Below are 24018 nucleotides of genomic sequence, written 5' to 3' on the forward strand. Positions count from 1 at the left end.
CATTGTGTTCAGCACAGTAATATCGTCCTGCATACAGTCACACTGTCTGCTGTGTTCAGCATGATAATATAGTCCTGTGTACAGTCACACACTGTCCACTGTGTCCAGCACAGTAATATAGCCCTGTGTACAGTCACACACTGTCCACTGTGTTCAGCACAGTAATATAGCCCTGTGTACAATCACACACTGTCCAATATGTCCAGCAGAGTAATATCACCCTGTGTATAGTCACACTCTGTCCACTGTGTTCAGCACAGTAATATCACCTGGTGTACAGTCAAACTCTGTACAGCACAGTAATATAGCCCCGTGTACAGTCACACTCTGTCCACTGTGTTCAGCACAGTAATATAGCCCTGTGTACCGTCACACACTGTCCACTGTGTTCGGCATGGTAATATCACCTGGTGTACATTCACACTCTGTCCACTGTATTCAGCACAGTAATATTGCCCTGTGTACCGTCACACACTGTCCACTGTGTTCGGCATGGTAATATCACCTGGTGTACAGTCACACTCTGTCCACTGTGTACAACACAGTAATATAGCCCCATGTACAGTCACACTCTGTCCACTGTGTTCAGCACAGTAATATTGCCCAGCGTACAGTCATACACTGTCCACTGTGTTCAGCATGGTAATATAGTCCTGTGTATAGTCACCCTCTGTCCACTGTGTTCAGCACAGTAGTATTGTGCTGTGTAGTCACACACTGTCCATTGTGTATAGGACAGTAATAACACTCTGTCCATTGTATTCAGCACTGTAATGTAGCCCGATGTACAGTCACACTCTGTCCATTGTATTCAGCATAGTAATACAGCCCTGTCTACAGTCACACTGACCATTGTGTTCAGCATGTAGCGTAGCCCTGTGTACAATCACACTCTGTCCACAGTGTTCAGTGCAGTAATATAGCCCTGTGTACAGTCACACTCTGTCCACTTTGTTCAACACAGTATTGTAGCCCAGTGTACAGTTGCACACTGTCCTCTGTGTTCAGCATGGTAATGTAGCCCTGTGCACAGTCACACGATGTCCATGTGTTCAGCACAGTAATGTAGCCCTGTGTACAGTCACACTCGGTCCACTATGTTCAGCACAGTAATACAGCCCTGTGTACAGTCACATGTTGTTCACTATGTTCAGCACAATAATATCGCCCTGTGTACAGTCACACACTGTCCACTATGTTCAGCACAATAATATCGCCCTGCGTACAGTCACACTGTCCACTGTGTTCAGCACAGTAATATAGCCATGTGTACAGTCACACTCTTTCCACTGTGTTCAGTGTGGTAATATAGCCCTGTGTACAGTCACATTCTGTCCACTTTGTTCAACATGGTATTATAGCCCCAGGTATAGTCACACACTGTCCACTGTGTTCAGCAGGGGTAATGTAGCCTTGTGCACAGTCATACTCTGTCCATTATGTTCAGCACAATAATATTGTCCTGTGTGCAGTCACACTCTACCCATTGTGTTCAGTGCAGTAATATAGGCCTGTGTACAGTCACACTCTGTCCATTATGTTCAGCATAGTAATATAGCCCTGTATACAGTCACACTTTGTCCACTGTGTTCCGTACAGTGATATAGATCTGTGTCCAGTCACACTCTGTCCATTTTGTTCAACATGGTATTATAGCCCTGTGTATAGTGTTTCTCTGTTTATTGTGTTCAGTACAGTAATATAGATCTGTGTACAGTCACACTCTGCCCACCATGTTCAGCACGGTAATGTAGCCCTGTGCACAGTCATGCTCTGTCCATTGTGTTCAGCACAGTAATGTAGCCCTGTGCACAGTCATGCTCTGTCCATTGTGTTCAGCACAGTAATGTAGCCCTGTGTACAGTCCCAATCGGTCCACTATGTTCAGCACAGTAATACAGCCCTGTGTACAGTCACACATTGTCCACTATGTTCAGCACAATAATATCGCCCTGCGTACAGTCACACTGCCCACTGTGTTCAGCATGATAATATAGCCCTATGTACAGTCACACACTGTCCACTGTGTTCAGCACAGTAATATAGCCATGTGTACAGTCACACTCTTTCCACTGTGTTCAGTGTGGTAATATAGCCCTGTGTACAGTCACATTCTGTTCACTGTGTTCGGCATGGTAATATCACCCGGTGTACAGTCACACTCTGTCCACTGTGTACAACACAGTAATATAGCCCTATGAACAGTCACACACTGTCCACTGTGTTCAGCACAGTAATATAGCCCCGTGTACAGTCGCACTCTGTCCACTGTGTTCAGCACAGTAATATAGCCCTGTGTACCGTCACACACTGTCCACTGTGTTCGGCATGGTAATATCACCTGATGTACAGTCACACTCTGTCCACTGTGTACAACACAGTAATATAGCCCCATGTACAGTCACACTCTGTCCACTGTGTTCAGCACAGTAATATTGTGCTGTGTAGTCACACACTGTCCATTGTGTACAGGACAGTAATATCACCCTGCATACGGTCACACTCTGTCCATTGTATTCAGCACCGCAATGTAGCCCAATGTACAGTCACACTCTGTCCATTGTATTCAGCATAGTAATACAGCCCTGTCTACAGACACACTGTCCATTGTGTTCAGCACGTAGCGTAGCCCTGTGTACAATCACACTCCGTCCACAGTGTTCAGTGCAGTAATATAGCCCTGTGTACAGTCACACTCTGTCCACTTTGTTCAACACAGTATTGTAGCCCAGTGTACAGTTGCACACTGTCCTCTGTGTTCAGCATGGTAATGTAGCCCTGTGCACAGTCACACGATGTCCATGTGTTCAGCACAATAATGTAGCCCTGTGTACAGTCACACTCGGTCCACTATGTTCAGCACAGTAATACAGCCCTGTGTACAGTCACACATTGTCCACTATGTTCAGCACAATAATATCGCCCTGCGTGCAGTCACACTGTCCGCTGTGTTCAGTATAGTAATATAGCCCTGTGTACAGTCACACTTTGTCCACTGTGTTCGGTGCAGTGATATAGATCTGTGTACAGTCACACTCTGACCACTTTGTTCAACACGGTATTATAGCCCTGTGTATAGTGTCTCTCTGTTTATTGTGTTCAGTACAGTAATATAGATCTGTGGACAGTCACACTCTGCCCACCATGTTCAGCACGGTAATGTAGCCCTGTGCACAGTCATGCTCTGTCCATTGTGTTCATCACAGTAATGTGGCCCAATGTACAGTCACACTCTGTCCATTGTGTTCAGCATAGTAATATAGCCCTGTCTACAGTAAACTCTGTCTACTTTGTTTAACAAGGTATTATAGCCTGTGTATGTCCATTGTGTTCCACACAGTAATGTAGAAATGTGTACAGTCTCACTCTGTCCATTGTGTTCAGCATGGTAACGTGGCCCTGTGTACAGTCACTCTCTACCCACTGTGTTCAGTGTAGTAATATAGCCCTGTTTACTGTCACACTCTGTCCACTTTGTTCAAAATGGTAATGTAGCCCTGTGTACAGTCACACTCTGTTCATTGTGTTCAGCACAGTAATGTAGTCCTGTGTACAGTCACACACTGTCCATTGGGTTCAGCATGGTAACATAGCTCTGTGTCAGTCACGCATTGTCCATTGTGTTTGGCACAGTAATATAGCCCTGTGTGCAGTCACATACTGTACACTGTTTTCAGGACAGTAATATAGCCCTGTGTACAGTCACATTCTATCCATTGAGTTCAGAATAGTAATATAGCCCTGTGTACAGTCACACACTGTCCATTGTGTTCAGCACAGTAATATCGCCCTGTATAGTCACACACTGCCCACAGTATTCTGCACAGTAATAGCACCCTATGTACAGTTACTCTGTTCACTGTATTCAGCACGGTAAATCGCCCAGTGTACAGCCACACTCTGTCAATTGTGTTCGGCACAGTAAAATAGCCCTGTGTACAGTCATACTCCGTCTGCTGTGTTCGACTCAGTAATGTAGCCCTGTATACAGTCATTCTCCGTCTGCTGTGTTTGACTCAGCAATGTAGCCCCGTGTACAGTCACACTCTGTCTGCTGTGTTCAGCACTGTAATATAGCCCCATGTACAGGCAGACTCTGTCTGCTGTGTTCAGCACTGTAATATAGCCCCGTGTACAGTCACACTCTGTCTACTGTGTTCAGCACTGTAATATAGCCCCGTGTACAGTAATACTCCATCTGTTGTGTTCAGCACTGTAATATAGCTCTATGTGCAGTCATACTCCATCTGCTGTGTTCAGCACTGTAATATAGCCCCACGTACAGTCACACTCTGTCTTCTGTGTTCAGCACTGTAATATAGCCCAATATGCAGTCACACTCTGTCTGCTGTGTTCAGCACTGTAATATAGCCGCGTGTATAGTCACACTCTGTCTGCTGTGTTCAGCACTGTAATATAGTCCTGTGTACAGTCATACTCCATCTGCTGTGTTTAGCACTGTAATATAGCCCTGTGTACAGTCATACACTGTGTGCTGTGTTCAGCACTATAACATAGTCTTGTGTACGGTCACACTCTGTCTGCTGTGTTTAGCACTGTAATATAGCCCTGTGTACAGTCACACTCTGCTGTGTTCAGCACTGTAACGTAGCCCTGTGTACAGTCATACTCCATCTGCTGTGTTCAGCACTGTAATATAGTCCTGTGTACAGTCACACTCTGCTGTGTTCAGCACTGTAAGATTGCCCTGTGTACAGTTATTTCGTCAAGCTTTTAACATCCAAGGCCTTTTCAAACCTTAATTTTAATAAGCCTGTTGTGACGGGTGGAAAAGGGAAAGTAAGCTGAGCCAGAAATCAGTGAGGAGGGGTCAACATATTCTTCAAAGTCTTGTTCTGGGATTCATATCCAGCTCAGCAATGGGCATAGCAATGGCTTTGATACCGGATTAGTCGTCAATAGTCCAGAGAGATCTGTTCAAATCCCATTATAGGCAGTTCAGTGGAATTTAAATTCAATTAATGAAATAAATCTGAAATTAAGAGAAAAAAAAAGCCAGTATCAGAAACAGTGACTGTGTATTTACAGAAAGAAATGAACTACAAGAACTTTTCACCGATAATGACCTTTCATGGAGCAGATTTTGAGTGGTTCTGTGTTCTCCCCATGACCACTCAAGCAAGGACTGAAGAAAGGGTAAAGTTTCTCAGTGAAGATGTCGATGAAGGTGTGGAGATGGAACATGTTGTCTGCATTGTAAAATGACACCTGCCCCTCCTCGTAGTTCAGGTAGACCCCGATCTTCCGGGGCTTGATGTCCACGGTCAGGAGGGTACGTGGAAATGTGCCAGCTTTATACTCACTCCTCCTCAGCCACACGATCCAGTAACCAGCCTCTGGCATGGCCGTGATATCTCCTTTCCTGTTGATGGATTCCGTCACCACTCCAAGATCCCACTCAGCGCTGTTTCCCACCTCAACCTCCCAGTAGTGTTTGCCTGAGTTGAATCCCTCCGACGCCAGTACACACACACAGGGATAAAACCTCTCGGGTGTCTCAGGGAGAGACTGTCCCCTATCTCCGTATCTTACGCTGGTCAGATCATCGGACAGGATGAGCCAGGAATGTGCAGTATTGGGATCCAAAGTCAAACAGGTTGGAGCTGGAAGACAGAGAGACAAAAACAGAATGACATTTGAATTATCTAATCACAGAACAGCTATTACCTATCAACACAATTCCATCAGTCACTGATAGTTTAAAAAACGTTCACCCAGAGATGTCTAGGGGTCTGGAATGCACTGGGAGAGTACTGGAGGAGAGAAACCTCACAACCTTTCAAAAATACTTGGATGAGCACTTGAAACATCATAATATTCAAGGCTATAGGCCAAGAATCGGAAAGTGGGTGCAGATTTAGGGTAGATTTCTCTTGGTGTTGAGTCGATAGACCAAGAGCCTCTTCTGTACTGCACAATAAATCTGTGAGAAAAAGACTTTGAATGAAATCTCTCGCCGATCACCAAGACTTGAAATTATCCCAGAGAGGAACGAAGAGTAACTTCACAGACTGGGAATTCTGTAAGGAAAGCAGGGATGTCTTTCAGGAGCAAGTGTGTCTTGCTGCAGTTGTACAGAGTCTTGGTGAGACCACACTTGGAATATGCTGTGCAGTTTTGGTTTCCTTATCTGAGGAAAATTGTTTTGGCGATGGAGGGAGAACAGTGAAGGTTTACCAATTTCTTGGGATGGCAGGACTGACATTGGAAAAGAGGTTAACTCAGTTAGGATTATATTCACTGGAGTTCAGAAAAACTAAACCTATTAAATTCTAACTGGCCCAGACAATAGTAGGTCAGTGAAGAAAGGCAGGGGAATCCAGTATCAGCACTCATAGGATACAGAGTAAACAGAGGATACAGAGGATACAGAGGATACAGAGTACAGGTGAGGAGAAACATCTTCACCCAGAGAAGGGTGAGCCTGTGGAATTTGCTACTGCAGAAAGAAGGTGAGGCCAAATTATTGTATGATGTCCAGTAGGAAATGTGTATAGCACTGCTAGTGACTGCACAAGGTCAGACAGCTGGATCTCACAGAATATGAGCTCCCTGACTGGGGCTGTTAACCTGGTACAATCAGGGAGCCTTGCCTGACAGATATAAACAGGAGGGTCAGACATCCTGTTCACTCTGAGAGCTGGTTCTGAGGGACTTGGATCAGTGTCAAGGGCTGTCCATGTGTAAATAAAGAGTGACTTGGTGAGTGGATACCAGCCTTTTTGGAGTTACTTCAAGTACACGGGGATCAAAGGTTATGGGGGAGAAGCAGGACCAGGCTGTCGAGTTGGATGATCATAGGGCCGAATGGCCTACTCCTGCTCCTATTTTCTACTTCTCCATGTTTTTCAGAAATGCAGCACGGAATGTTATTGATTTGGGAAGGTTTTATTTTGATTAACAGCGAAACATTTTCATTGTTTGGGAGTCACCAATAAGAGAGGAAACACTGATTAAAGACTGAGATAACCTTTATAACCAAGCTGTAGAGATAGGGATTTTATCATTTGTCCTACTTTCTTTCATGGGAAATACAAATGGGGAGGAAGGGTGAAAAACTGGTTGCTGACACATTAAAAGCCTATTCCAGATATTTTTAATAATACTGTTGAGATTTGAAACTAGGCTTCCTGGCTCAGAGACAGGACACTACCACTGAAACCATAAGAGCTCTGGAATCATATTGAATCCATCGTCTATTATGCACCCCACCTGATACTTAATTCCACTACCTCCTACAGAATTAAGTTTCAGGCACGTGGCAGAATATGACGACCGATATGTTTTTGCTCTTCCTTAACATCCAATTTCATTCACAATGGAATGTAATATTGAATCTGACACAAGCTCCTAATCCTCCACAAGTCTTTCACCTGACTGAGCATTAACTGATTTCTCCCATGAGTTTTTTGGAGGAGTTATGTTTATTAATTTTCTCCACCCAGATCAACACTGGAGAAAGGCCCAGCTCACACTCGGAGAACAGAGGGCAACGTTAATATCCATTTTGAGGACAAAACAAGAAAACATTGAACAAATGTTATCATCTTGACTGATGCAAGCACTGAACTGTTAATGCATCTATGTAACTAGAAGGAGCAACAAATTGATGTTTACACTGGGACTGAATGGGCTAAAAGTATTTCATGGACACTTGCTTTGGTTACAGCTGCATCTCAAGCACATTTCGTTCTGCGAGCCAACAATGTTTATTTTTAATCGGTTTTAATGGTTATTGAGTTTGGGAGAACAAGTCGTTATTGAAGAGCTGCAATACTGGCACTCCTTGTATCTGCTACAATGAAGGCAAAAAGAAAATTTCCTTTCTATTCAACATGAACTATTGCATAACCTTGAGGCTTAGAAAAACACAGAGCACCAATGTCATTCCATTATCATCAAAACAAGACAGAGATTTGCAACATGTGGACTCACGGCTTGTTACAGAATTGACTGATTCTCAGTTATAGTCATACAGCACAGAAACAGACCCTTTGGTCCAACCAGCCCATGCCCACCATAATCTCAAACTAAACCAGACTCACCTGCCTGCACTTGGCCCATTTCCCTCCCAACATTTTTTATTCATATACTTATCTAAATGTCTCTTAAACGTTATAACTGGACCCAAATCCATCACTTCCTCTGGAAGTTCATTCCACATATAAACCGCCCTGTCCAAATAAAACTGCCCCAATGCCTTCTTTAAATTTTTCTCCTCGAACCTTAAAAATATGCCCTCTAGTCTTGAAATCCCCTGCCCTAAGAAAAAGACACTGCTATTCATCTTATCTATATCCCTCATTATTTTATAAACGTCTATCAGATCACTTCTCAACATTCTATGCTCCACTGAAACAAGTCCCAGCCTATCTAGCCTCTCGTTATAACTCAAACTCTCCATTCCCAGTAACATCTCAATAAATCTCTTCTGAACCCTCTCCAGCTGAATAACATCCTTCCTGTTACTTGGAAGACCAGAATTGGACTCAGTACTCCAGAAGTGGCCTCACCAAAATCCTGTACAACCTCAACATAATGTCTCCATCCCTATACTCATAGGACAGTGGTAGGGTTAGAGTTAGGGTTAGGGCAGTGATGGCAAGCATGTTAAATATCTTCTTAACCACCCTACCTATATGTGATGCAAATTTAAATGAATTATGTACTCTCTGTTCTACAACACAAGTTGCTGTGTCCAGCAGTTCCTATAATGAGTGGAGGTAGGGAGACAGTTTAAAAGAAATCTATTGAACATATCTAAGGAAATTGTTCAACATTAAAGAGGCAACGATATCTGATCTCTGCATAGCAATGTGTATAACATAATAATAGTTCATGTTTGAAGTCTTTTTCCTTCTCAAACTCAAGAAGATCTCCTTACCTGGGTAGATAGTGCTGATCATTTCTCTCCAAACTGTGTACTGTAATGGTCCTTTGAACAGTCCCAGTGGCTGATTTCCACTGATTAATATATGGTGACCGTCTTCACTAACAATAGAAATGTATTAATCGGCATTACAGAGTGACTTTAAAGACTATTAGTTTTACTTTTGCTAGATATTTAAAGTTTCTGTGAGGAATTTCCCATACCTCTTTTGTCCCCAAGCTTCTTCCTAAATATAAAACAGAAGAGGTATCTGAGCTTGGTATTGTACAGTACTCATGAAACGTTAGGACAGAATGGAATAGAATCCCAAAATAGCTGAGAGCAATTACGTCATTAAATTTGATGACACAAATACTTCCCATGTACAGCTTATATCGGAATCAGGAATTCTGTCTCCCAACAGGCTGTGGATCCAATTAGATATTTCAAGATGAGTTGACAAAATGTTATTGTGTGAGAGTACCAGGCAGCATGGAGCTATGTTGAGTAAACAGGGTGAAGATACTAATTAACCGTGTTTGAAGTGAATGGCACAGCGGATATGAGGCTCAGTGGCCTTATCCTGTTCGAAGGCACAAAGAAAAACCTCACTGAGGAAGTGACACTGTTCTTAGAACTTCTGTTGACACAAGAACCCACTTTTGTAGCCTCTTTATTTTAGCCTGAATAACATCCTTCCAGGGTCGAGCTTGACAGTGTGGGCTCACACAAGGACAATCATTTCTGGGTCTCTGACATGACGCATAAGATACTGGCACATAAATGTCTTAGTTTCAGCTCCAGCAACCACCTCAACACTGCCATTTCTTCATCTGGTCGGTCCACTGTATAGACATAACTTTGCAATAGTTATTAAACTTTTATTCATTCATGGGATGACGGTGTTGCTGGCTAGGCCAGCATTTATTGCCCAGAGGGCAGTTAAGAGTCAACCACATTGCTGTGGGTCTGGTGTCACCTTTAAGTCAGACCAGGTAAGGATGGCAGTTTTTTTCCCGAAAGGACATTAGTGGACCAGATGGGTTTTTCCAACAATCAGTGATGGATCCATGGTCATTATTAGACTCTTCATTCCAGATTTTTTAAAATTGAATTCAAATTCCACTTATCTGCTGTAGTAGAATTTAAACATGGGTTCTCAGAACATGACCAGTTCTCTGGATTAACATTCAACTAGGTCATCCCTTCTCCACTAAGGGAGCAATCTTAACCTTCCTACCAATCAGACAGTAGTGCGCAAGGCCTGTTTCCCATTCTACTCAGTGAACTCTAAATGATGCGATGTTGGGCAGGGTGTAAAACCAGTCTGCTATCTATTCTGCTCTGTTACATAAAAGCATTCAGGCCTTCAAGGTGACCCCACTGTTTTGAAAATCGCAGCTAGTGCAATTCCAGTCTTAGTTCCACTCTCCTGGCCATGCTCTTCAGTTTGGAAATTAGCTTCAACACTATTCACAATCTCAGCGAGGTTCAGGTGGGTGACATTACAATCACAGAGTTATTTGGGTGACACGGTGGCTCAGTGGTTAGCACTGCTGCCTCACAGCGCCAAAGACCCAGGTTCGATTGCAGCTTCGGGCAACTGTCTGTGTGGGGTTTGCACCTTCTCTCTGTGTCTGTGTGGATTACTTCCGGGTGCACCAGTTTCCTCCCACAATCCAAAAATGTGCAGGTTAGGTGAATTGGCCATGCTAAATTGCCCATTGTGTTCAGGGATGTGTAGGCTAGGTGCATTAGTCAGGTGTAAATATAGGGGAGGGAATGGGTCTGGGTGGGTTACTCTTCAGAGAGTCGTTGTGGACGTGTTGGGCCGAAGGGCCTGTTTCCACATTGTATGGATTCTATGGAAAAATACAAAGCCACTGAGGGCTCTTGTGGCACAAAACTGGTATCTATAACCCTGAACAGGGAGACCAGGGTTCAAGTCCCACCTGTTCCTGAGATGTGTTCCTGCCAACATCCTAAGACAGACCGATGACATAATGTGCTTGGCACAGAACGTTATGGTTATAACTGTGGCTGTCATGGAGATGTTTAGAGAGAATTGTATTTATTAACCATTGATGAATGATGTTTGAGAGGGCAGGTAACCTCAAAATCCATTGGAGGAATTGTTTCACACATTTTGTTTTGGCAACTTGATATTTTTTTCCTGAATCATATTCACATCGAATGAGACCATTCAGCCCACTGTCTGAATGAGCTTCTCACTCAGTACCATCCCCCTGCCTTCTCCCCGTAATCCTGCACATTCTTCCCTTGCAGCCTCAGTCCCTTCTGAATGTCTCACCTGAAGCTGCCGTCTCCACCACACTCTCGGGCAGTGCACTCAATAAACAAAGATCATGTTTCTCTGTACTACACAAACAAAATCACAAAGTTTCCAAATTTCATTGAGCATTTTGAAGCTGTTAGGATTTTAAACCTTACAGATACTTCCCCACTCCCTACGACCCCCCTGGTACCTCCAAGAAGTGGACTGATGCTCGCTGGTCCATTTTCGTGTGCAATCGCGACAGTTTTCGCTGAACAGAATCTAAATGATTTTTTATCTCTTGAAGGTTCTTTTCCATCACTCCTGAAAGGTTGTCTTCATGGTCCTTCAGCTCCCGAATCAAACTCTCTTCTCTCCTGTTCAGGAACTGGTGCATTTTAGCGAATTCGGAAGAGATAAGGTTCTGCAGGCTGGCTGATTTCTCCTGCAGGAACAGAGCAACACAACAAAGCAGATAGAGTGTAGTGCTGGGACAGCAGGTTATGGAGTTGGGGGACAGATGGAGAGTGCAAGGAGAGTGCAAGTGAACTTACTCCAATTTCCGAAATGCCCTGTTTCTCTTTCAACTTTGCTTCTAGGATGATGATTTTCTGTCTCAGGTTGTCCAGGGATGTTTTCAGTCTTTCCTAGGATCATAGAGACATAGAATCACAAAGCACAGCAACACACCATCAAATCTGCACCAACCTATTCACAATAATCCCATCTTGCAGGCCTGTAGCCTTGAATGTTACGACATTTATATTGCACACCAAGCAGTTTTTAAAGATTGTGAGGATTTTCACTAAAACTAGTCTCCTCGGCAGCACATTCCAGGCCCCACCATTCTCTGGGTGAAAATATTTTTCCTCAAATTGTCTTTAAATCTCCCACTTTTCATCTTAAAACTTGGCCATTTGCTACTGAACCATCTTCTAAGAGGAGCAGCTGCTTTCTATCCACCCTGTCCATGCTTCGCATAATCTTCTACACTTCAATCAGATCCCTGCTCAGCCTTCTCTCAAAACAAGGTGAAAACAGCCTTTTTTCGAGAAATGTTTATTTGTATGGGGTGGAGATTGGAGGGGAGATTCAGGCTGATATCATAGGCAGGGCTGCAGGGATGAAAGATTATTGTGGGGGGAGAGTTGGGAGAAGTGTAGAGTTAAGGTTAAGATCAGATCAGTCATGATCTTGCTGAATAGCGGATTAGTCTCAAAGGGCCAAGCAGCTTATTCATGCTCCTGGTTCAATTTACTAGCAATTCTCAGTGGTCAGAGTAACATCCACTTTCACTTGTGGACTGGAGTTCTGGATAGGGCTGTGCAAAGGGGGAAGAGAGCCATGAGCTTTGTCCCATCCTGTCCACCCCAGTCCACTGGGAATCTCTCTCCCGCGCATCACCCAATGCTGGCAAAGTGACAGAGGAAGTTACAAAGTTTACCACCACCCGGACATCATGGTACACCTTTGGAGCAGGTGGGATTTTAACCCAGGCCTCCTGGTCCAGAGTTACGAACACTACTACTGTGCCACAAGTGATAACCTACCCACCGGGAACGGGTGCGATGGACAACACCTTCAAGTCTGAGGGGTGGGAGCTGTATCTGGAGCTCCTGGCCTAGGGGCAGGAGGGCAATCTGAACGCACCAATTAAAGTTAACGTGGGCAATGCTGAATGGCATTCCTAATGAAACGCTAATGCCCGAAACACTGACTCTCCTGCTCCTCATATGCTGCCTAACCTGCTGTGCTTTTCCAGCACCACACTCTCGAATGCTGAATGGCCCTCTCCCTCAGAAAGGCATTCTCAATTCGGTGAGAAATCTGCCCGAGTTAGACTCGCTCTGACTGTACTGAGAACCCAGTTTTTTACTTGCCCTTTACCTTGTATTTGATGACAGCTTCATGGATGAGCATGAAGTCATGGAACTTGTGGCTGTGACCCCCTCTGCCATCCAGGCACATCACACAGATCAGCTGGCGGTCAGTCTCACAGAACAGTTTCAGTTCCTCCCGGTGCTCACTGCAATAGAGGCCGAAGCCAGGCTCTCCCCCCGGAGGCTCTGCCCAAGGAGTGCGCTCTCGAGCCGGCTTCAGGTTCCTCAGCCTGTCGGCCAGGTTAGCTAGGGCCCTGTTGAGTTTGAGGTGACTGCCTTGGGACAGAGTCAGACACTCCGGACAGCAGCCTCCCCCTTCTACCTTCTCCCACTCGCTCTGGATGCAGCCCCGACAGAAGTTGTGGCCGCACTCCAGGATGACTGGCTGTTGGAACAGCTCCCGGCACAGGCCACACCGCAGGTACTTGCTCAGGCTCTCTGCCTGCTCTTTCGATGCCATCTCCCAGCTTCAGGGTTTCCCTGCCCCCACTGAGCACCTCTCCTGAGTGAGCACCCCCAAGTTCCCGCCTCTCTAACTCCCTCTCCCTCACTTCTCCTCTCTATCCCCCTCTTCCCCACCTCTCCTCTTCTCTATCCCCTTTCCCTCTTCCCCGCCTCTTCTCTGTCCCTCTCTCTCTCTCCCCCCACCTCTCCTCTCTCTCCCTAAACCTCTCCTCCTCTCTATCCCCTCCACCTCTCACTCCTTCACCTCTGCTCTTCTCTATCCCCCACTCCCTCTTCCCCACATCTCCTCTCTATCCCCCTCTCCCTCTTCCCCACCTCTCCTCCTCTCTACCCCCTTCTCCCTCCTCCCCGCCCCTCTTCCTCTCAATACCCCTTTCCCTCTCTGCACAACCTCTCCTCTATTCCCCCTCTCCCTCTTCCCTACCTCTCCTCCTCAAGGTTTTAGCACCTCACCTCCTCTCTATTCTCCCCTCCCACTTCCCCACCTCTCGACTGTGTCTCCTCTCTGCCTCTTGCAGTTGATGTTGCTGTATTGTGCATCAGCACCTACTGTCTCAAACAACACAAGTAAACTGGCAACAATGTTGCCAATTCTGGTTGGACATATTTCTTCCTGCTTCTCATGGTCCCTCCCCCAAAACTCCTCCTATCGGTCACAGTATTCACTGTGGAGGTCACAAAGCATTGGAATACAGCTCAATCAACACTCAAGAAGCTTGACACCATTCAGGTGAGAGCTGCCCACGGGATTGGCACCGCACCCAAACGCATCCACTCCCTTCATCCCAATGCTGAGCCACAGAATGTACCATCTACAACTTGCACTGTAGAAATTCACCAAGGCTCTTTAGACAGCACCTTCCAAACCCAAGTATACTGTTAAGGTGGTAGAATATCACCACATTGGTATTCCAGACTCCTGTGTTAAGGTCAGGGCTTGATGTTCTGGGCAGATAGTGAAAAGTAGAATTTAGTAATGGCTGTTGATTGTTGCAGAAACCCATCTAGTTCATTAATTTGCTTTAGAGATGGACAACTGCTGTCCTTACCTGGTCTATATATGTCTCCATTCCCAATGCTGGCCTAGCCAGTGACACCCACATCCCACGAATGAATAAAATAAGAATTGTGAGCTCCAGAATTTGGACACCTTGTGACATAATATCTGCTCCTGACCCTTGCCTGGACCTGATCTTTGAGGAAGGGTGCATTTGTAATGTGGCCAGCAGATTAATTATCAGAGGGTGATATAATGATCACAAAGGTGTTCCTCACCCGAAATCCATTTTCTGTCTCACTCATAAAAATTCTTTACTCTGGCAGCTCAAGAGGGAAATCATGAGGGCAAAAAGAGGACATGAGATAGCTTTGGCAAATAGAATTAAGGACAATCCAAAGGGTTTTTACAAATACATTAAGGACAAAAGGGTAACTAGGGAGAAAATATGGCTCCTCAAAGATCAGCAAAGCGGCCTTTGTGTGGAGCAACAGAAAATGGGGGAGATACTAAACAAGTATTTACTGTGGAAAAGAATATGGAAGATATAGACTGTAGGGAAATGGATAGTGACATCTTGCAAAATGTCCAGATTACAGAGGAGGAGGTTCTGGGTGTCTTGAAATGCATAAACGTGGATAAATCCCCTAGACCTGATCAGGTGTACCCTAGAACTCTGTTGGAAGCGAGAGAAGTGATTGCTGGGCCTCTTGCTGAGATACTTGTATCATCGATAGTCACAGGTGAGGTGCCGGAAGACTGGAGGTTGGCTAACGTGGTGCCACTGTTTAAGAAGGGCGGTAAAGACAAGCCAGGGAACTATAGACCAGTGAGCCTGACCTCGGTGGTGGGTAAGTTGTTGAAGGGAATCCTGAGGGACAGGATGTACATATATTGGGAAAGGCAAGAACTGATTAGGGATAGTCAACCTGTCTTTGTGTATGGGAAATCATGTCTCACAAACTTGATTGAGTTTTTTGAAGAAGTAACAAAGAGGATTGATGAGGGCAGAGTGGTAGATGTGACCTATATGGACTTCAGCAAGGTGTTCGACAAGGTTCCCCAAGGGAGACTGGTTAGCAAGGTCAGATCTCACGGAATACAGGGAGAACTAGCCATTTGGATACAGAACTGGCTCAAAGGTAGAAGACAGAGGTTGGAGGGTTGTTTTTCAGACTGGAGGCCTGTGACCAGTGGAGTGCCACAAGGATTGGTGCTGGGTCCACTACTTCTCATCATTTATATAAATGTATTGGATGTGAGCATAAGAGGTACAGTTAGTAAGTTTGCAGATGACACCAAAATTGGAGGGGTAGTGGACAGTGAAGAAAGTTACCTCAGAGTACAACATGATCTTGATCAGATGGGCCAATGGGCTGAGAAGTGGCAGATGGAGTTTAATTCCGATAAATGTGAGTTGCTGCATTTTGGGAAAGCAAATCTTAGCAGGGCATATACACTTAATGGTAAGGTCCTAGGGAGTGTTGCTGAACAAAGAGACCTTGGAGTGCAGGTTCATAGCTCCATGAAAGTGGAGTCACAGGTAGATAGGATAGTGAAGAACGCATTTGGTATGTTTTCCTTTATTGGTCAGGGTATTGAGTACAGGAGTTGGGAGGATATGTTGCGGCTGTACAGGACATTGGTTAGGCCACTGTTGTAATATCGCGTGCAATTCTGGTCTCCTTCCTATTGGAAAGATGTTGTGAAACTTGAAAGGGTTCAGAAAAGATTTACAAGGATGTTGCCAGAGTTGGAGGATCTGAGCTACAGGAAGAGGCTGAGCAGGCTGGGGCTGTTTTCTCTGGAGTGTCGGAGGCTGAGGGGTGACCTTGTAGAGGTTTATAAAATCATGAGGGGCATGGATAGGGTAAATAGACAAAGTCTTTTCCCTGGGGTTGGGGTGTCCAGAACTAGAGGGCATAGGTTTAGGTGAGAGGGGAAAGATATAAACGAGACCTAAGGGGCAACATTTTCATGCAGAGGATAGTGTTTGTGTGGAATGACCTGCCAGAGGAAGTGGTGGAGGCTGGTACAATTGCAACATTTAAAAGGCATTTGGATGGGTATATGAATAGGAAGGGTTTGGAGGGATATGGACCGGGTGCTGGCAGGTGGGGCTAGATTGGGTTGGGATATCTGGTCAGCATGGATGAGTTGGACCGAAGGGTCTGTTTCCTGTTGTACATCTCAATGGTTCTATAAACATTGGACTAAATAAAGGAACAATAACAGATTCCTCAATGGTCTGGTTCAATAACATATCTAGCAGGTATATATTTACAGTGAGATTATAGGACTCTTTTATATTAAAACTATGAAAATCATTGCTTCGTGTAAATTTGACCTCAATTTATCTGTCAAAGATGCTGTGATTTTCTAATTTTGTTTGAACTATGAACATCAATACATCAATACAAACTGAACACGGATGTTTATCCAGGTCACTTCAAGGTTTGGAAGGCTCTACTGCATTGGGACTGTTTTGTTGTAACTTTGAATTGTTATTTTGTTTATTGGCTACTGCTATGGGGATTGAAAACATCCTGGAAGATTCCAAAGTGTTACTTTTGAATTTCTACAGAGGCATCGAACAACTGATAGTGATTGGGAAGCTGGTTTAATATCTGATCCCAGTTTACATTTTCATTGACTGTAACAGGATGGAACAGCAACTTGGAAGATATGTAAGGTGCCTCAGAATCCCAGTGAACACCACAGCGAAACTGCCAAATCTACCGTCTGTCACTGTCTTATCTCCCCAACATCTATAGTACCCCCACACCAGCCTGTACCAGACTTGGGGGTGAGAAATTTGGCAGGTGGTGGGTCCAAGTGTCAAGATTCCAGGCTGAAACTTCAGTGCAGTACTGAAGGAGTGCTGCATGTTGCATTCATGGTTTTTACATAGTTGCTGACCATTACTCAGAAGTTACTTGCATTGCAGCTTTTTATCTTGTGCTCATCAGCCCTAAAAACCAAATTCAGAAAGGCAACAACAAATTAAACAGGGTGAGGAGATGTTACTGAGTGGTTGAATTGTGGTTTGGATGAAACCACTCACAGCTCATTTGTATGCAACGCTTTGTCTTTTTTTAACTTGATCCAGTGTTTTTGGCAAATGCAACATGAAATTTAAAAAAAAACAAGAGCTTCCCTTTACTTCTTGTTTCCCCTTCTCTGGCTGAAAAACTCTAACTTGTCCATCTTCTTTTCTCCAGTCCTGGTGAGAGGTCTGAAACATTATGCTGCTCCAGATTGGCTGTATGCTCCCAGCACCTTCTGTTTTTATTTCTGATTTCCAATGTTCACACTTTGTTGTTTTTAATTTGGTGCCAGCATTGAAATTAGACTCCCACAGCATCATTAAAAGGCACCACCACAGATACAGAGTCTACATTAGGCAGGAATGTAAGAATCATTATAATTCTGTCATGGAGAATTGAATAAATGTAGTGAGATTGCACCAGTATTTTTACAATCGTGCTGTTTTTCTAAGACATTATTAGTAACTAAAGGAAATACAAAATTATCTATGAATAATCAATGATTCATCTCACCAACAGCATCAGGGGCACATGCACATTGTGGTAATTGATTGAGTGGAAATGTAAGCATTCATGATTTGAAGAATTGGTCACCAATTTGAGAATGTGGAAGAAAGTTGGGGACTACAGACAGCTATCAATGGTGGGAGAACAAGGAGCAAACAGAATATTGGATAATGCATTACAGGAGTGTAGTAAAGCTGAGACATGCACAATAAATGGCAACACTGGAGTGAAATGTAAAGGAACAGAGGGACCTGAGAATGCATATCCAACAGATATGGAGATGACAGATCACTGGAGGTACCAGGACAGGTAGATAAAGTGGTTAAAAAGGAATATGGGTTACTTTCCTACTTTAGTTTCAACAGATGCTTTCATTAGCTGAGAAACAGAATATAAAGAGTAGGGAAATTGTGCTACAACTGTGGATAGGTCATAGCTAAAGGACAATATAGAGTTCTGATCACTGCATTGCAGGATTAGAGACAATCCAGAGGTCACTTAGAATATTTCTACAAATGAAGTATTTTAGCAATGAGGAAAGTTTGATTGGGTCAAGGTTGTGTTCTCTGGAAGAGACAAGAGAGAAGGGAAATTTCCATTTGCTGTTTATAAAGTTGCAAGGCCTAAATAGAATGGATATTTGCTGTTTTTTTTCTAAGAATCCTGGCGAGAATACATTCATAGTCATTCGTAGGGGGTCAGTGGGACTGAAAAAATCTTTTGTTGTAGAGCTCAGTGCTGAGGGGGTGGAAGAGGCAGAAACCCCATTGTATTTAGAAATAACAACTCTTTTATGTTATTACATCCAGGTGAGAGGGAATGGCTCCTCTCTTTTACTCATTGGAATGCAGCAGGGCTTTGATTTTAAAAATACTGCATTTGCCAATTCATAGAAACAGAAAAATAAAAAAATTGGAACAATAGTAGGCCATTCGGCCCTTTGAGCCTGCTCCACCATCCAATATGATCACGTCTGATCATCCAACTCAGTCCCCTGTTCCTGCTTTCTCCCCATCATCTATGATTCCTTCAGTCCCTACATCTATCTCTGAACTCAATACATCTGATTTCTAATAAATTGTCTAGAACTTTGCTTTGTCAAGGGGAGGTCATGCCTGACAAAACTGTTAGAATTCTTTGTGGATGTAACTGGCAAGTTAGACAAAGGAGAGCCAGTGAATGTGATCTATTTGGATTTCCAGAAGGCCTTTGACGTGGTGCCGCTAAGTAAGATAATAGACCATGGTGTTAGGGGCAAAATACTGGCATGGATAGAGGACTGGCTGACTGGCAGAAGGCAGAGAGTAGGGATAAAGGGGTCTTTTTCAGGATAGCAGCCAGAGTCTAGTGGAGTTTTGCAGGGTAATATGTTGGGACCACAGCTATTTACGTTATATGTTAACAATCTAGATGAAGGAACTGAGGACACTGTTCTTAAGTTTGCAGGTGGAAGGACAGATAGTGTTGAGGAAGCAGGGAGGCTGCAAAAGGACTTGGACATGCTTAGCAAGTGGGCAAAGAAAGGGCAGATGGAATACCATGTGCAGAAATGTGAGTCCTAATTTAGGATTCCCTTAAGGTTAACATGCAGGTTCAGTTGGCAGTTTGGAAGGCAAATGCAACATTGTCACTCATTTCAAGAGGGCTAGAAAACAAAAGCTGAGATGTACTGTTGAAGCTGTCTAAGGCTCTGGTCAGACTGCATTTGAAATATTGTGTCCTGTATCTAAGAAAGGATGTGCTGGCATTGAAGGGGGTCCAGATGAAGTTGACCAGAATGCTCTCAGGAATGAAGGGCTAGTCATATGAGGAGCGCTTAAGGACTCTGAGTCTGTCCTCGATGGAGTGTAGAAGGATATTGGGGGATCTGATTGAAACTTACAGGATACTGAGCGGTCTGGATGGAGTGGACATGGAGAAGAAATTTACACTTGTAGGAGAGATTTGGACCAAGGGTTACAGCCTCAGGGTGAGGTGACAACCCTTTAGAATTGAGATGAGGAGGAATGTCTTCAGCCAGATGGTAGTGAATCTGTAGCATGAGTTGCCATAGCAGGCTGTTGATACCAAGTCATTGAGTGTCTTTAAGACAAAGATAGATAGGTTCTTAATTATAGAGTCATTAGGTCACACAGAATGGAAACAGTTTTGAAATCCCTTAGCTTACGAAAGTACACTTACTATTCATCTTATCCATGCACCTCATGATTTTATAAACCTTGATAAGTCACCCCTCAACCTCCTATGCTCCAGTGAAAAAAAGTCCTAACCTATCCAGTCTATTTCAATAATTCAAATCCTCCATTCCTGGCAACACACTGGTGAATGCTTTCTGAATCCTCTACAATTTAACAATATCTTTCCTATAACAGTGCGACCAGAAATGAACCCAGTATTCCAGAAGATGCCTCACCAACATCCTGCACATGACGTCCCAACTCCTATACTCAAAGGTCTGAACATTGAAGGCAAGTGTCTTCATGCCTTCTTAACCACTCTGTCATCCTGTGATGCAAATTTAAAAGAATTATATACCTGAACCTCTCGATCTCTCTGTTCTACGACACTACCCGAGGCCCAACCATTAATTGTATAAATCCTGTTTTTGTTTGTTTTACCAAAATGCAATACCTCGCATTTATCCAAATGAAACTCCATCTGCCACTCCTCAGCCACTGATCCAATTGATCAAGATTCCTTTGTAATCTTAGATGACCTTCTTCACTGTCCACTATACCACCAGTTTTGATGTCATCTGCAAACTTACTAACCATGCCTCCTATTGCCATTCTCATCCAAATCATTTGTAAAATTGACAAACAACAATGAACATAGTACCAATCCCTGGGAAACGCCGCCGGTCACAGGCCTCCAGTCTGAAGACTAACCCTCCACCACCACCCTCTGTCTCCTGCCATTAAGCCAATTGGCAAGCTCACCCTGAATCCCATGCAATCCAACTTTACTAATTAATCTACTGTATCAAAAACTTTACTAAAGTCCAAGTAAATAACATTGACCTTTCTGCCTCATCAGTAAGGGGATCAAGGGTAACTGAGAGAAGGCACGAGAATGGGGTTGAGAAACATACCAGCCATGATTGAATGGTGGAACAGATATGATGGGCTGAATGGCCTAATTCTGCTCTTATATATGATCAAAATGGCAGAACTTTTTCAAGTTAAAAAGTAATGTGTTTATTATATTAAGCTAAAATATACACATGTAAACATATTAAAAATATAGAACTACATTTTACTGGCATGGTGGCTCGGTGGGTAGCACTGCTGCCTCACAGCTCCAGGGACCCGAATTCAATTCCACCCTCAGGCAACTGTCTGTGTGAAGTTTGCACATTCTCCCCATGTCTGTGTGTGTCCTCTGGGTGCTCCGGTTTCCTCTCACAGTCGAAAGATGTGCAGGTTAGGGTGGATTGGCCATGCTACATTGGTTATAGTGTCCAGGGAAATGTAGATCAGGTTGAATGGCCTTGGCAAATGAAGGGTTACAGGAATGGGATGCTATTCAGAGGGTCAATGTGGACTCGATGGGTTGAAAGGCCTGCTTCTACACTGTAGGCTTTCTATGATCTTCATCCTAATTTCAACACACACATGAGATGGAGAAGTATGAGTTGACGGTCTGTAAGTAAATTGCAATGGAGATTGAAGTCTTTTATCAGTTCTTTGTTTGCTTGGAGCATTGTAGACACAGTCGAAGTCAGCAGACGGAGTGCTGTCTTAGGTGACATTAGAGGGAGAGAGAGAGAGTAGGAACCTCTCTTACATCTGCTGCTGGGATCTCTAACCTTGGACAACACACACAGATGGTGCCTGGTCACACCATTTCTCCCGAAATGCCAACAGAGATTTGACTATCAATTGTAAATTCCAAAAGGTGACTTTGATTCTCTCCCATTTGCAAAGAAATCTTTAAAAAAATCACATTCCAAAGTTACCCCGGGGTCTGCCAGAGAGGAACCCTTGGAGGAGAGTAGGTCAAGAGGAAATTTGATCGAGATCTTCAAAACCACAAGGGGTAAGATGAAATATTTTGGAAGGAACTGTTGCACTGGTGGAAGTGATTGGGAAACAGAGGACACTGACTCTCGGTGGTTGGCAAGAGTGAGACAAATGTTATCGCACACACCTAGTGTCTGTCTGGCAATGCTTTGGAACTGATGGAAGCTGATTCAACCAAGGCTTCCATCACCAAAACAGGAACGATCTCCAGGACTAGGAGCTAATGGCAAAAGTGTACCAGTCGGTGAATTCCTCTTGCAGTGACTGAGCACAGACATGATGGGCTGAGTGTCCTCCTTCTGTGCTGTAACCATTCTGTAATTCTCTGGTCAGCTGCATTAACAATTAAGCATGTATTGAATTAAGAAGATACAAATTAGACACCTGAGTTTTGAAGAAATCTATAGGCTGTGATAAATATGTCAATGTCAGCAAATACCTTCAGCTCCATTTCACAATGACTTGGGTGAACTCTGGTACATGCCCCGTTAACACATGAGCTTAGACAGAGTAACTGCTGATAGTAGAGGGAGCCCCTACACCTCTGCTACACATTTCACTTTGTTCATTCTGCAGCCTAGGCACTATCTGACCAAGTTCAGATGTCGACAAACTTTTGTAATCTTTCACTGGACCTTCAACGTTCAACTATTCACTGCTCTGACATGTTTGTGTCAGTAAATTGAACATTTTATTAAAAGTTCCAAAGTGCAGCTTTATTTTTGGAATAGCACTTTAGTTTGTGAACAATACTGAGCTTGCACATGGGACTGGAACGATAAATTAGTTAGCAGGTCAGTTGAAAGCTCAATATTCGGAATGATATTTGTGCAGCTAATGACCCCATCCCATTAACTATTAACTGAGGTGATCACTCATACAGCCAGTGACATTGATTCCAATGTATGCTGATCTGAAAAGAGACAAATAATTTTGCTGTATCAGCTGAGGGGTTAGAGAATGTGGCCATTTGGCCCAGCAAGCACATTCTGTTAATCTCTAGGATCACAGTTGGGCTGTTTCTCAGTCCCATTACCTGCATTTGCTGCATATTTATTATTGCCCATTGCAACAATTGATGTTACTCTTGAACATTTCAATTAACTCCCCAGTGATCACTGCCTTCTGGGCCAATGGAATGCTGTATTTCCACCACTCTCTGTACTGTTTCCTAATTTACTTTTATAACATGTGTCCTAAGGTGTTTCATAACAATGTTACTAACACAATTTAACACCCATGGATTGGACAAAGACATCTTCTTACAGGAGACTGAAGTCAGGTTTCTTTCCTCACTTGTGAGATGCTGACATCACTGGTGAGGCCAGCATTTATTGCCCATCCCTAATTGCCCCTTGAAAAGGTGGTGGTGAGCTGTATTCTTGAACTACTGGAGGCTTGGATTGTAGGGGCTGCAGGGGTTCGGAGGAGGTTTAAGGGTTTTGACAGTGAAGGATCAGTGATATATTTCCAGGTCAGGATGGTGAGGGGCTCGGAAGGGAACTTGCAGGGATTGATGTTTCCAGGTATCTGCTGCCTTTGTTCTTCTGGATGGTGGAAGTGTAGGTTTATAAGGTGCTGTTTAAGGAGCCTTGATTAATTAATACATTTTGCAGATAGTACCCACTGCTGCTACTGAATGTCAGTAGTGGAAGGAGTGGATGCTTGTGGATGTGATGCCAATCAAACGGGGGGTTGCTTTGTCCTGGATAGTGCCAAGCTTCTTGAGTGTTGTTGGAGCTGCACCCATCCAGACTAGTGAAGAGTATTTCGTCACACTCCTGACTTGTGCCTTGTAGATGGTGGGCAGGCTTTGGGAAATTGGAGTTGAGTTACTCATTGCAGTACTCTGATCTGCTATTGTTGTCACAATGGTTATATGTCTTATTTCTGGTCAATGGTAACCTCCAGGATGTTGATAGTGGGGGATTCAGC

At 43.9% G+C, this 24018-nt stretch overlaps 1 protein-coding gene across 1 annotated transcript; it reads right to left on the minus strand.

Moving 5' to 3' along the window:
• Positions 1–4747: 4747 nt before the first annotated feature.
• LOC122541565 (nuclear factor 7, ovary-like) lies at positions 4748–13505 on the minus strand. Its single transcript, XM_043678396.2, has 7 exons — positions 13053–13505; positions 11720–11812; positions 11377–11610; positions 9115–9137; positions 8906–9012; positions 5088–5624; positions 4748–4993 (listed from the first exon to the last, which is right to left on the minus strand). Exons 1-7 carry the CDS (start codon positions 13503–13505, stop codon positions 4980–4982), a joined length of 1461 nt encoding a protein of 486 aa, XP_043534331.1. The 3' UTR covers positions 4748–4979.
• Between the last annotated feature and the right edge of the window lie 10513 nt (positions 13506–24018).

This window comes from Chiloscyllium plagiosum, unplaced genomic scaffold, assembly GCF_037043375.1.
Source record: "Chiloscyllium plagiosum isolate Xiang-an unplaced genomic scaffold, Cpla_swu_hap1 HiC_scaffold_35, whole genome shotgun sequence".
Lineage (NCBI taxonomy): Eukaryota > Metazoa > Chordata > Chondrichthyes > Orectolobiformes > Hemiscylliidae > Chiloscyllium > Chiloscyllium plagiosum.